Genomic DNA, 16134 nt, shown 5'->3' on the forward strand with positions numbered 1-16134 from the left:
CCATCACTGTTTGCAGATGACATGATACTATACATAGAAAATCCTAAAGATGCCACCAGAAAACTACTAGAGCTCATCAATGAATTTATAGTAAAGTCACAGGATACAAAACTAATACACAGAGATCACTTGCATTCCTATACACTAACAACAAAAGATCAGAAGGAGAAATTAAGGAAACAATCCCATTTACCATTGCAACAAAAAGAACAAAATACCTAGGAATAAACCTACCACAGAAAACTATGATACTGATGAAAGAAATCAAAGACGACACAAACAGATGGAGAGATACACCATATTCTTGGATTGGAAGAATCAATATTGTGAAAATGACTAGACTACCCAAAGCAATCTACAGAGTCAATTCAATCCCTATCAAATTATCAATGGCATTTTTCAAAGAACTAGAATAAAAAAATTTACAATTTGTATGGAGACACAAAAGACCCCAAATATCAAAAGCAATCTTGAGAAACAAAAATGGAGCGGAAGGAATTGGGCTCCCTGACTTCAGACTAAACTACAAAGCTACAGTAATCAAGACAGTATGGTACTGGCACAAAAACAGAAATATAGATCAATGGAACAGGATAGAAAGCCCAGAGATAAACCCACACACCTATGGCCACCTAATCTATGACAAAGGAGGCTAGAATATACAATGGAACAAAGACAGTGTCTTCAATAAGTGGTGCTGGGAAAACTGGACAGCTACATGTAAAAGAATGAAATTAGAACACTCCCTAACACCATACACAAAAGTAAACTCAAAATGGATTAAAGACCTAAACGTAAGGCCAGAGAGCCCTCCTTTACGTAGAAGAAGTTGAGACAGTGTGCCGAAAGCTCTGCAAGTGTGTATGACATTGCTTCTGTCTCCAGAGTGTCCTCTAGGTAGAGCCTCACCCCACCCCACACTATGCTTATAAAGGGGTATGACTCATATCACAAAATTACAGGAGACTGAATAATGGAAATTTAAGGTGTGGAAACCCATTGTTCATGCTGATTATCTGCTTTGTAACTTATTCAGAAGGGTTGGCTCTTGATCAACTTCTGTTGCTTGTACTCTGGATACTGAACATATCAGCAACAGAACAAAGCCATGTTTCCTGAAAGTTAGTAGAGTCAAGAAAAATGCAGAAAAGTAAGTGGATTAAATGTTTAGAGCAATTAGTATGCTTTGTAATGGATTCAACCATTCACAATCAAGAATTCTTCAGCTATATTTAGAAAATGCATATTTAAAAATAAAAAAGTATGCAGAGCTTGCCTGGTACATTTCATAATCTAGATTAAATCTATTATCTTTCATAATCATTAACTTGCCACTGATAAGTATATATAAAGTTTCACTACAAATATTTTGCAAAACTTCTTTCATGTTAACCAAGGAATGTATAAGCCCAGCCATGACAAAGGTGCACAAATCAGTCTTATTTTTTTATTTTAATAAAAATTCTTACATAGCTATAGTCTCCTATCTGGCTAGCAGGTTCAGGCATTTATTTTTGACTGTCATTATCTTTTTCTTGAGCTAAATGCTTTATTTTACTACATCCTGAATATTTAGAGATTACATATCTACTTTGGAGAATATCTAGAGATATGGCAATAAAAAAAGCAGGCAGTAAAGAGCCTTCATAAAATCCACAAACACAATGAGGAGTCCATCATAAGACAGGAAACCAGCTCTGAATCCTGGGCATTTAACTTTTTTTTTTAATTAATTTTTATTGGAGTATGGTTGCTTTACAATGTTGTATTAGCCTCCACTGCACAACAAAATGAATCAGCCATACACATACAGCTATCCCCTCACTTTTGGACTTCCCTCCCATTTAGGTTACCACAGTGTGTTAGGTAGAGTTCCCTGAGCTATACAGTATTTTCCCATTTTATACATAGTATCAATAATGTATATGTGTCAATCCCAGTCTCCCAATTCCTCCCACCCCACCCCTTTCACCCTTGGTATCCATACATTTGTTCTCTACTTGACTGTCATTATCTTAATGTAGAGCAGCACTGTCTAATATGGTAACCAGTGGCTATTTAAATTAAAATTAATTAAAATTCAAAATTTAGTTCCTCAGTCTCTCTGGGGACATGTCAAGTGCTTCACGGCCACATATGGCTACTTGTAATGTATTAGACAGTACAGATGCAGAACATTTCCACCACTGCAGAAAGCTGCATTAAACAGTGCTCAGATCTTTAGTGATACTGCAAGGAATATACTAAACTGCAGATTGTGGCATTTGGTTTGCCCTGTTGTTTTGACATGTGGAACAAATGACCATTTCATGTGCCCTAAACTATGATGGTAGCTCAGGATGTGGGTTGAGAAACCTAACCCTGCAAAGACATTTGCCTGTCTCTGACTTTTACTTCTATGTTCTGACTTTAGTAAGTCATTTATTAAGTATTACTGTAGAGTGCCTTTGTTATTTCAAGAATATATGGTGATTTCTAATATGATGATGATCAGGTCAGCTAATCCAGAACAAAAAGAGGGGGGAATTTGAGGTCCTGGGCAGGGATCCTCTCTCAGCAACTTTACAGACCGGAATGAGCCTGAGATGCTGGGGAAGTCTTCATCAGGGTTTAGGGCAGTGACTTCTGCCCTAAAGTCACTGCGTTTCAGGCCTCTTGAAATTCTGATAAAGGAAATGGATCTCCTTGCCACTTAATTATACACACCATTTCAGGTACTCACCACCGCCCTTGGAGCCCCAGGGGTGTCACAGGGAGTGTGGAGAGAGGACAGGTATTTTCCTGGGAATCAGAGCTACTCAGGAGCCTTCAGCAAGGGGTGAGCTATGACATGAGATGAGAAGTTTGCTTGACCAGGGCTCTGTCCACACACAGCAAAGTACAGTTCAGGGTCTGGGGATGTTCAGTTAGTTTGTTTTTGTGGGGTGCATGCAGAGCCCTGCTTCCTTCAACATTAAAGGTCCCTTCCTTAGAAATGGCATCCTAAAAGAAGGCCTCTGGTCTTACCAAGAACCAGACTTTCCCCATAGTACATGTGCCAAGGAATAAATATGAATATATTGCGAGACTGCTCACAAGCCTGTGCTTAATAATTTTAATGTTTTATCTTCAACATTACAGTAGTACAATTGAAATCCGGTTGTTAAAGCTTTAAAAGGTAGAAGTCTACCGGTTATAGGATAAGATGTTTCTTTAAATGTATGCTGTTATCCTACCAGTGGCAGCATATAAATTGCTTCCTCTTTATTCTGACTTCTTAGTTTGCTGAATCAGTACAGTAGTCAATAGTAGCTTAAAAGAATTAATATAGTTATAAAAAAGAAAAGCAATTTATATCCCATCTGACTGTTGGATTATCACAGATAAAGCAAAATGATTCATCTATATTTTTACTATTTTCAAGATGAATTTTTTCTAGTCTCTTGACATTTCTAAAAGTTACTCATACGATTATTCAAACAGGTCAAAAAAACTATGAATTCTTTTTATTGATAGAATTTTTATGTGCTAAATTACTTAAAACACCAAAAATCGACTCACTTTTTATAAAGAAATATGGCATATTCTTTTGCTCAAAAGCAATCAAGTTCTTAAGAACCTGCACTATGTGATCGTGAATGAACTGGTACATAGACAAACACAAAATCCATCTAACTAATCAAATACAAACAAAACCCCAAATTAAACTTTTTAAGAATAAAATATGTAAATTAGTTATACTTGCTATAAATTTTTTCTCATTATGCACATTTTCACATAACAAATGCAAATTTTAAGAGATGATTAAAACCAGGATAATAATGTCCTTCATTCTCCTAAAAAAATTATGACAAAACTTAATAACAAGGGTATCTTCAGATTTCTCTTGCCAAACAATTTTTAATAATTCTAAGTTCAATAACTGGCTATCATGCGACTGCCCAAGATTTCAAAATGTTTGATAATTATATGAAAACATTTAAAGACATACTAGAAATAATGCAAACAATTCTTTCAGGTTTTCTATAAAAGAAGGAAAAGGTTGATTTTAATGAATTTCTGAGCTATTTACTTTGATGAATTCTACACTTTGATCATTTTTATTTTTTAACATAAATTTATTTGTTACTAATTATAAACAATCCTGACGTTCACCCTTCAGATACTACTGTGGGACTTTTTTATTACATGGATCAGTTGCTAAATTTAAAATATCTGGCAAAGCCTTTTATGTTCCTTAACCTGATGTGATGCTCACACATGTGCAACTGCTTTTCTTTCTTTAGGCAGAGAAGCCCTTTTAGCTGATAAATATCACCCAAAGCAAAGTCCTTGATAACAAAAAATAATTAAATAGCAGAAACTGGTTAGAGATCAGCATTCATTTTTCAAATTAAATGTAAAAGCCTTCTTCAGTTAAGAGATTGGCAAGTTTCTACAAATAACATCAGTGAGCCTCTTAGAAGGAAACAGCCACATTAAAGTGGAGTCATTAGGTAATACATTTATTTTGAAACCAATTAACCTTTTGTCAGAAAAATGTCGGTGCTGTAATGGTCTCAGCAGCGGAGGTCAGCCTCTAACAGGGCACGTATGACAGCCACTGTGCTGGCTGACACGTACTGCAGACAGAGAGGAGAGGGCAGCATGAGAACCGGCCCTCTTTTGTATTCCACACTGCATTTCCAGGGAGCAGACAATCTTGACCTATCCATTCAGGTAATTAAAGCTTCCATTTGGAAGTGTCCTGCAGGAAGGTGAAATTTTGGGGAGATAAATGGCTGTTGTTCTTTGTATCCAGCCACCAGTTCCATAATTTGATGGACTGCCTGAAACAGGCTGGGATGCCAGGTTCTCATAAAAATAGAGATGAATTGGTCAGCACACAATTCTCTAAGGCAAAGCAACTCTGTCATTTTCTTTTTTGCAGGCTATAATTTAATTGTTAGTCAAGGTGGACAGCTGACACAGGGGGACTTTCTCTCAGAGCTTACCTACCATCTTCCATTCACTGAGAAATCACTCCAGCTTATTTACTTATCAGCCAAGTTTGTTTGACATTGGGAAATGTCACTTCCACAGGGAGCACAGCTGGTTCTCCCAGCTGTGCCATGACTTACCTTCCACGCTATTTTGTTTCCTTTCGAATCATGTTCAAGGGCAATTGGGAAGTCCCCTCGTTCATAAAATTTTCGAAACGCTGTGGGCTTTGTTGGTCTTTCTTTAAATGCTCCTGCAGGTGGGGGGCCTCTCACCTTTAAAGAAAAAAAAAAAAAAAGGAATCAGGTTTTAAAACACATTGGAAAATGCACAGTGAGAAGACTGGCTTTTATGTTTCATTTTGTATAAAATGTTCTGGAAGACAATGCAAATTATCTTAATAATGAACAACTGAAATCTCACTAATACAAACATTTGGAGAAGAAAATTATTTTATAATAACTGTTAAGGATCTACTTTATTTCAAGCTACTTTACAAAGCATTCCTAGAAAATGTCACTTTAAAATATCACTTTATAAAGAAGAAAAGCCTGAACTTTTAAGGAAAACATTTTAATAGAAGCAACTAAGTTCAGAGTGTTAAAACTTCTAAGATTCTTAATAATTGCAAATTCTAATCTCAGGTCTGATATACTTTATAGAATACTCCAGAAATAAATTTAAAATATGTCCTTCAAATCTTTCTATATAAATAAAATGTTAGGATATGTTCTCATGTTATAAGTATTAACCATAAAACCATAAAAATGTGCTATAAAATTAAGTGATGATAAATGAGAGAGTTTAAGAAGAAAAATGGTGGTCTACTGTGTGTGCATAGCATACATTTGGTAACATGAATTTATGAGAAAGAAATATTAGATTATATGAGAATCTTTCACGGGCCAAATTATGAGTTTTATGAAAGAAGAAACATTTCATATTGAGTTATTCACATTGACTACAACTTTTAAATCTGCATTATTTACATATGAACTAATTCATTATGTTACAAAATTCAAAGTGATTAGTGAATGACTATCATTAGAAAATGATAGTCGGCTGTACAGTTCCTTATATATAGTCTAAACATTATTATCTTTACCTGTTTGTAAAAAAAAAAGGTAAATGTTAGTCATCCATTAGTTTAATAAAAACAATTATTTTGTTAATTCTTAGACAAGAAAGCAAATAATTTACCTACTATCTTAATATTTTATTTGATGCCATATCAATTTTTAATATCTGTGTGAAAAATAATTTTAACAAAGTATATATAAAATATATCTACTATAACAAATATTATATATTATATAATGACAAATACATTTTATCTGAAGCACACATAAAGACTAATATTAGAAACTGAGGGAGCTTCCGGGAAGATGGCGGAAGAGTAAGACGCGGAGATCACCTTCCTCCCCACAGATACACCAGAAATACATCTACACGTGGAACAACTCCTACAGAACACCTACTGAAAGCTGGCAGAAGACCTCAGACCTCCCAAAAGGCAAGAAGCCCCCCACGTACCTGGGTAGGGCAAAAAAAAAAATAAACAGAGACAAAAGGATAGGGACGGGACCTCCACCAGTGGGAGGGAGCTGTGAGGAAGGAAAGGTTTCCAAACGCTAGGAAGCCCCTTCACGGGCGGAGACTGCGGGTGGCGGAGGGGGAAAGCTTTGGAGCCGCGGAGGAGAGCACAGCAACAGGGCTACGGAGGGCAAAGCGGGGAGATTCCCGCACAGAGGATCAGGGCCGACCGGCACTCACCAGCCGGAGAGGCTTGTCTGCTCACCCGCCGGGGCGGGCGGGGCTGGGAGTTGAGTTTCGGGCTTCGGTCGGAGTGTCGGCAGAGGACGGGGGTTGGCGGCGTGAACACAGCCTGCAGGGGTTAGTGCGCCACGGCTGGCCGGGAGGGAGTCCGGGGAAAAGTCTGGAGCTGCCGAAGAGGCAAGAGACTTTTTCTTCCCTCTTTGTTGAGGAGAGAGGATTCAGAGCGCTGCTTAAAGGAGCTCCAGAGACGGGCGTGAGCCGCGACTAAAAGCGCGGACCCCAGAGACGGGCATGAGACGCTAAGGCTGCTGCTGCCGCCACCAAGAAGCCTGTGTGCGAGCACAGGTTACTATCCACACCCACCTGCCGGGGAGCCTGTCCAGCCCGCCACTGCCAGGACCCCGGATAGCTCTCCCGGAAGAACGCACGACGCGCCTCAGGCTGGTGCAACGTCACGCCAGCCTCTGCCGCCGCAGGCCCGCCCCGCACTCCGTGCCCCTCCCTCCTCCGGGCCTGAGTGAGCCAGAGCCGCCGAATCAGCGGCTCCTTTAACCCCGTCCTGTCTGAGCGAAGAACAGACGCCCTCCGGTGACCTACACACAGAGGCGGGGCCAAATCCAAAGCTGAGCCCCCGGGAGCTGTGAGAACAAAGAAGAGAAGGGAAATCTCTCCCAGCAGCCTCAGAAGCAGCGGATTAAAGATCCACAATCAACGTGATGTCTGTGGAATACCTGAATACACAACAAATCATCCCAAACCGAGGAGGTGGACTTTGAGAGCAAGATTTATGCTGTATAGCTTTGCTTCCTCTTGTCCTAGGGTTCTATCCGTCCGTTTTTTTGTTGTTGTTTTGGTTTGGTTTGGTTTTTTTTTTTCTTTATTTTTTCTTAATAATTATTTTTCATTTTAATAACTTTATTATATTTTATCTTACTTTATTTTATTTTACTTTATCTTCTTTCTTTCTTTTTTCCTTCCTTCCCTCCTTCCTTCCTTCCTCCCTCCCGCCCTTCTTTCTTTCATTCTTTCTTCTACTAATACTTTCTTTCTACTTTTTCTCCCTTTTATTCTGAGCCGTGTGGATGAAAGGCTCTTGGTGCTGCAGCCAGGAGTCAGTGCAGTGCCTCTGAGGTGTGAGAGCCAACGTCAGCACACTGGTCCACAAGAGACCTCCCAGCTCCACATAATATCAAATGGCAAAAATCTCCCAGAGATCTCCATCTCAACACCAGCACCCAGCTTCACTCAACGACCATCAAGCTACAGTGCTGGACACCCTATGCCAAACAACTAGCAAGACAGGAACACAACCCCACCCATTAGCAGAGAGGCTGCCTAAAATCATAAGTCCACAGACACCCCAAAACACACCACTAGACATGGACCTGCCCACAAAAAAGACAAGATCCAGCCTCACCCACCAGAACACAGGCCCTAGTCCTCTCCACCAGGAAGCCTACACAACCCACTGAACCAACCTTAGCCACTGGGGAGAGACACCAAAAACAACGGGAACTACGAGCCTGCAGCCTGCAGAAAGGAGACCCCAAACACAGTAAGATAAGCAAAATGAGAGGACAGAAAAACACACCACAGATGAAGGAGCAAGATAAAAACCCACCAGACCTAACAAATGAAGAGGAAATAGGCAGTCTATCTGAAAAAGAATTCAGAATAATGTTAGTAAAGATGATCCAAAATCTTGGAAATAGAATGGACAAAATGCAAGAAACATTTATCAAGGACCTAGAAGAACTAAAGATGAAACAAACAACGATGAACAACACAATAATTGAAATTAAAAATACTCTAGATGGGATCAATAGCAGAATAACTGAGGCAGAAGAATGGATGTGACCTGGAAGATAAAATAGTGGAAATAACTACTGCAGAGCAGAATAAAGAAAAAAGAATGAACTGAGGACAGTCTCAGAGACCTCTGGGACAACATTAAACGCACCAACATTCGAATGATAGGGGTTCCAGAAGAAGAAGAGAAAAAGAAAGGGACTGAGAAGATATTTGAAGAGATTATACTTGAAGACTTCCCTAATATGTGAAAGGAAATAGTTAATCAAGTCCAGGAAGAACAGAGAGTCCCATACAGGATAAATCCAAGGAGAAACACGCCAAGACACATATTAATCAAACTGCCAAAAATTAAATACAAATATAGTAAAAGCAGCAAGTGAAAAACAACAAGTAACACACAAGGGAATCCCCATAAGGTTAACACCTGATCTCTCAGCAGAAACTCTGCAAGCCAGAAGGGACTGGCAGGACATATTTAAAGTGATGAAGGAGAAAACCCTACAACCAAGATTACTCTACCCAGCAAGGATCTCATTCAGATTTGATGGAGAAATTAAAGCCTTTACAGACAAGCAAAAGCTGAGAGGGTTCAGCACCACTAAACCAGCTTTACAACAACTGCTACAGGAACTTCTCTAGGCGAGAAACACAAGAGAAGGAAAAGACCTACAATAACGAACCCAAAACAATTAAGAAAATGGGAATAGGAACATACATATCGATAATTACCTTAAATGTAAATGGACTAAATGTTCCCACGAAAAGACACAGATTGGCTGAATGTATACAAAAACAAGACCCATATATTTGCTGTCTACAAGAGACCCACTTCAGACCTAGAGACACATACAGACTGAAAGTAAGGGGATGGAAAAAGATATTTCATGCAAATGGAAACCAAAAGAAAGCTGGAGTAGCAATTCTCATATCAGACAAAATAGACTTTAAAATAAAGACTATTACAAGAGACAAAGAAGGACACTACATAATGATCAAGGGACCGATCCAAGAAGAAGATATAACAATTGTAAATATTTATGCACCCAATATAGGAGCACTTCAATACATAAGGCAAATACTAACAGTCATAAAAGGGGAAATCGACAGTAACACATTCATAGTAGGGGACTTTAACACCCCACTTTCACCAATGGACAGATCATCCAAAATGAAAATAAATAAGGAAACACAGCTTTAAATGATACATTAAACAAGATGGACTTAATTGATATTTATAGGACATTCCATCCAAAAACAACAGAATACACATTTTTCTCAAGTGCTCATGGAACATTCTCTAGGATAGAAAAAATCTAGAAACAATAAATGCTGGAGAGGGTGTGGAGAAAAGGGAACCCTCTTGCACTTTTGGTGGGAATGTAAATTGACACAGCCACTGTGGAGAATAGTATGGAGGTTCCTTAAAAAACCACAAATAGAACCAACATATGACCCAGCAATCCCACTACTGGGCATATACCCTGAGAAAACCATAATTCAAAAAGAGTCATGTACCAAAATGTTCATTGCAGCTCTATTTACAATAGCCAGGAGATGGAAACAACCTAAGTGTCCATCAACAGATGAATGGATAAAGAAGATGTGGCACATATATACAATGGAATATTACTCAGCCATAAAAAGAAACGAAATTGAGCTGTTTGTAATGAGGTGGATAGACCTAGAGTCTGTCATACAGAGTGAGTAAGTCAGAAAGAGAAAGACAAATACTGTATGCTAACACATATATATGGAATTTAAGGAAAAAAAGTCATGAAGAACCTAGGGGTAAGACAGGAATAAAGACACAGACCTACTAGAGAATGGACTTGAGGATATGGGGAGGGGGAAGGGTAAGCTGTGACAAAGCAAGAGAGAGGCATGGACATATATTCACTACCAAACGTAAGGTAGATAGCTAGTGGGAAGCAGCTGCATAGCACAGGGAGATCAGCTCGGTGCTTTGTGACCGCCTGGAGGGGTGGGATAGGGAGGGTGGTGGGGGGTGATGCAAGAGGGTAGAGATATGGGAACATATGTATATGTATAACTGATTAACTTTGTTATAAAGCAGAAACTAACACACCATTGTAAAGCAATTATACTCCAATAAAGATGTAAATAAAATAAAATAAAATAAAATCCCATAAACAGAAAAAAAAAAGAAACTGAATAGGAGATTGAGAAATACCTTATTAAGATGATTAAATGCTGAAGTGGAATTGAAGAGTGAGGTAACATAAAGGCACTTATTAGAGTTTAAAATGTTCTTCACCACATAGAACATTATTTGCAGCAAATGATTACGTAAGTAACTGAAATGACACTGGACAGTGGAGAAGCAAGATTTACTCTTACTTATTGAAGATTTAAAATTTTTTCTGGTATTAGAATTTTTCAGCCAATTTCATTCAATTGTTAAATGACCATATGCATACAGCAACTACTTTGTGCAGAGTTCTGAGTTGGTTGCTATATATAAGGGAGGACATTCTCAACAATGTTAGTAAAATGGAAACTGTAGAGATGTTACTCCTGGACTTTTGCAATTCATGGAGCAATAAATTTTGAAACATATTTTTGGGAAATGATAAAGAATCAACAGTTTTTTATTTTGCCAAGAAGTTACATCAAAAAAAATTACTATTTACCATCATGTCACCATTTCAACACCTCCCAGAAGTGGTAGAACATAAACTAAAGAAAGAAAACATAGCCAGCATGCATATGTATTTACAGAAAGTTATAGTGCAATAGTACATACGTGTGTGCATGTGTACATGTGTATTATTTGTATACAGATACCTCACTTCTTATATTTTTGAAAAATTTTTAATGGGTAAATAGGTATATATATATGGTATGATACATATAGATAGATAGATAGATATAGATATATAATGGACTATTATTCAACCATAAAAAGAAGGAAGTCCTGCCATTTGGAATGACATGCATAGACCTTGAGGACATTATGCTAAGTGAAATAAGTCAGACAGACAAATACTGTATGATCTCACTTTTTTGTGGAATCTAAAAAAAAAAACTGAACTCGTAGAAACAGAGAGTGGAATGGTGCTTGCCAGGGACTGGGGGCGTGTGGCATCCATTGATTGTCTTTTTTTCATTTGCTTTACAATCTTCCTGATTCTTGGTGTCACAACTGATTTTTTTATTGAAACCTGGACACTGGTGTGTTATGAGACTCTAGATCTTAAACCTTCTGCTTTAGCTGGTTTATTCTTACACCTCTCTAGCAGAAATGAGGTGGGGGGTGCCACCTGATTACTACCAGGTTGGGGCAGAAGTACTGGTATCCCACCTGGCCTTGGCTGAACCATGTGGAGGGAGCTCCTCATTAACACTGGGTGAGGGTGGGAGTTTCAGCACCACTGGCCTCCACCGTCACCTCCCTGACAGAGAAGGGTAGCAGTGCCTCATTATTGCTCCCCACCTTGACAGCACAGATGAAGTGGCTTCATTACTGCTAGGCAGTGCCTGTCCCTCCACGAGGCATCCTCTGACACCACCCCAACAGGAAGGGGGAAGACCCTCTTATGACTGCTGGCTGGGGTGAAAGTCCAATCTGCCCCCATGTGTTCTCCATTGACGCTATGGGTGTTGGGGACCTCTTTTCTATTCCAGTAGAGATCAAAGACAGTTTCTCATTTAAAAAATTCGGCTACAATGATTATTTAGTTTTTTTTGTCTGCTCATCATATCCTAACCATATTTTTCAGTTTTTTTTAGATGCCAAGTTATTATTTATGCTGTTGACAGTAAGCCTCTTATTTATTTAACTGACTTAAAATTTATTTAAGATTATCCATCTTTCTCCTTTTTCTTTGTATTTATCTTAAAATCAAGTTCTCTTTTCCCTTATATCTCTTATTCTAAATATACTCCAATCTTTCTGATTCAGAACTCAAAATTCTAATTGTCCAAACTTTTCAAATAAGGAATACATTTCTAAGATGCCTAGAAGGCTTTTTATACATTGTAACAGATAACTTACACTTCCTCTTTCTTCCCATAAATTTTTATGGGCTCTCTAGAGAAATGATTCCATACCTACAGTTCCATGGAAGTCTTTGCTTAGTTTTACAAAAATTGTCTATGCTAATATGCAATTACTTAACAGCAAGGAAATTTTATTGAGTATCTGTTATCCTCTGTTTTTATATTTCTGCCATTTACTTATTTTGAAACACTAGATTCTTTCAGTTCTGCTATAGATCCATTCCAAATTAACTCTTGGAATTTCAGGAGTTATAATTTGTAAAACTGACTAGAATATTACCACTTAGATTTGTTAGTGCAAAGGGACGTTACCTAACTTCATGCAGATGCTCTGTCACTCTATCCCTAGATAATATTTTTTTCTGTTCCAAATATATAGGTAGCCACTGAAACCTTACAGAAGGACATACTATTTTTTTAATATTCCATACGTAATTCATTCCAACTAGTTCTAAAAATCTGTACATGAAAACCAAGTGAAATATAATTCCTGGAAAAGTAATAATGATATTATTACTGGAAATCACACAGATGGATATAGTTTGACTAAACAACTTTAAAAGCCAACAAAAACACTGTTAAGAATCCTTACGTAAGTCTCTTATTTGTACAAGGACTACTGTAAATTTTATTTAATGTCTTAAGAATTTTTTCCTGATTTATTGTGAATAATATAGAGCAAATAAGGAACCATAAATCAAAGTAGATTTGTGGGAAAATGCAATTAGGATTTGCTTGAATGGTGGGGTCTATCTGTAAACCAATTAGGATGAATGGATGTTGCAGCAGAATGCTTTTAATAAAATCGAATGCACTTGGGAACCGAGATACTGAATGCACTTTGAAGTGACTACAGATGACACAGTACTTTATATGCCTACATTTATTGAATGTGCTGTAATGGATTTAGGACTTAGATCACAGTCTCTGTCATGGTCACAAAACTAATAATAATTAGCAGGAAGGAAGTTTCTCTAAAATTCTTCATCATATAGTTCGAAAGTTTCCTTTTCAGTAGATTTATCTTTTAGCATAAACTGAAACTGCTAAAAAGAAAAAAAGAAATAAAAGGAGACTTTTACTTCAAGTGGGAAGCTACATTGTGTTTTTCTAATTGGTCCATTTAGCCACCTCACTAACATTGAGACACTAAAATTCAAAGACACTAATTTCCTTATTAGGAAATTTTTCAGCATGAGATTCGGATTCATAAAATCACTGTGGTTAAGAAGTTGGTGGGCCAGAGTTGGATTGTCTGCGAGCTACTCAGGCACTGGACTGTTAGCCGCGGGACTGGTAAATTGGTTGCCATCAGCCTAGATTCCTGAGTAAGGAGTATTATAATTCAGCGTCTGTCATACTTGCCAGTCGTACTTGTTTTAATACATCAAAAAAATGCAATACCTAAGGTCACCAAATAACCAGAAAAATACTTGCAAAAGATTAACAGTTAACAAATCTGATTGTTGGTAGGTAGGGCACCTCAACATTAACAAAAGTGAGCTTATATTACCAGGTAAAATTTTTATAAGAAGCTTTAACAACATAACAATTTAATGATGTAATAAAACACTATGATAGTAATGTTTTTGTTAGTAAGAGCCTCGTATGGTAAAATATACATGTTTCAATAAATATTCAATATGTGTGGACATACTTCGGAGTCTTTAAAAGTTAGGCCCTATGGTAACAGTTGAGTGATAGAGAAAACTTCTAAGTGACACAGGTAACCTATTTTAAGAAGCTTATTCCACTGAGGCCTAAGAGGATGGCTTAGAGTCAGGAGAATGTGGAGTCAAGATGATCAATCTGAACTTTACTGGAGTCGTCTAAGCATGAGATGGCAAAGGCCTTGAATTAGGGTGGCATCAGGAATAAAAACGAAATCCCCTTATACTGCTTTCGCTCTTTACAAACATTATTGGTTTCAGTTTTCAACAAAACACATATGAAATGGTCTTACAGACAAGAAAATTAAAGCTTACATATGTTCAAAACCTGTCAGAAATCACAGAACTAGGAAGTAGTAGGAAAGATATTTGACTTCCAATCTCTCTGCCGCTATAGGACATGTCCTCAGTCACTGTACTAGAAGGTTGGGAAAAACTTAAAGGGGAATTACCTAAGGCACATGACTAATTGAATGAAGAGATCTAAAGGCAGAGATGAAGCAGGCTTCTGACTACAAAGATGCGAATAATAAATTTGTTTAAGTTACATAAATAATAAACTGTAGGATGGAGGGAACTCTTATTAAATCACTTACTATTCTATCACCTTTAATAAGTTTGTGCTTTCTCTCTAGACTTTTTCCAAAAACATATATACAAATACCATTTTTCCATTTTTACGTCCTTTCCATTTAGTGTACTTTTTCATTTTTTGTGGCTAAGCAATATTCTACCGACTATCTGCAATTATATTTAGAATTTATATTATTTCCATTTCATTCACCTTTTGTAATTACATTATTATAAAATTTTCAGGCATATCACATTTTCCACATTTTATATTATTTCCTTCAGACAGAATCTTCAGTATGAGATGAGATCAAAATTTATATTTTATGATTCTTGATAAAATTATTTGCTAATTAAATAGGTCTTCTGTTTTAGTCTGCTTGGGCTGCTATAACAAAATACCACAGACTGGATGACTTCAACAAGAGAAATTTTATTTTCTCAGTTCTGGAGACTGGACGTCTGAGATCAGGGTGCCAGCAAGGTCAGGTTCCAGTGAGAACCCCCTTCCTAGCTTGCAGACTGCTACCTTCTCACTGGATCCTCACATGGCAGAGAGACAGCGAGCTCTCAGCTGTTTTCCTCTTCTTATAAGAACACTAATCCCATCACAGAGACCCCACTCTCATGAAGCCATCACATAAACCTAATTACCTCTCAAAGGTCCCACCTCCATCACATTGGGGGTTAGGGCTTCAACATATAAATTTGGGGGGGACATATTCAGTCGATAACATCTTCTTATTGTTCAATTTGGATTACTATGTTTAACAAATGAGGATGAACGTTTTCTCATTTTAGTATAACTGCTATATGAATACATTTGTGACTTTTCTATATTAAAATCAGTTTTATGAGTTTTTTATATTAAAAGATATTAACCATGTTTGCATTTACAACAAATATCTACTTATCATTTTGCCTTCCATTTTACTTACTTAGCATTTAAAGGTTTTAATGTTTTATAGGAGAGTTTCTTTCTCTTTTCTTTACTTGCTCTTTTTGCCTCCAGCTTTGCCTTGTTTAGATCATTCCTCTGTCAGCTGCACAATGAATATTTTAGTCGACTAATTAAATCATATCTCTCATCTACTTAGAATCCATAAATGATTTCCCACAAACACGCCACACAAAGACATTTGCAAGCTGTGTTGCTCTCCCCAGCATTCCTCTACAGGTACCCAAGAATAAATTATACCCAAACACTGGCAGTTCTCAGGCATGCCCTGCTTTCTTTGGTCTTCTTGATTTTGCTGTCCCATCAATCTGTTATTCTCTCTCACCCCTTTGCTACTCCTTTTTATCCTCCTTCTTTTTCTCCTGAAAC

General features: G+C 37.5%; 1 protein-coding gene across 2 annotated transcripts in view; it reads right to left on the reverse strand.

Moving 5' to 3' along the window:
- Window positions 1-16134, reverse strand: part of PACRG (parkin coregulated) — a 515599-nt gene that overhangs the window by 440557 nt on the left and 58908 nt on the right. For both annotated transcript variants that reach the window (XM_065888883.1, XM_065888882.1), the window contains exon 2: window positions 5100-5234. In XM_065888883.1, the coding sequence (XP_065744955.1) occupies window positions 5100-5234 (135 nt within the window). The remainder of the gene's footprint in view (window positions 1-5099; window positions 5235-16134) is intronic.

Source organism: Phocoena phocoena, chromosome 12, assembly GCF_963924675.1.
Source record: "Phocoena phocoena chromosome 12, mPhoPho1.1, whole genome shotgun sequence".
Classification (NCBI taxonomy): domain Eukaryota; kingdom Metazoa; phylum Chordata; class Mammalia; order Artiodactyla; family Phocoenidae; genus Phocoena; species Phocoena phocoena.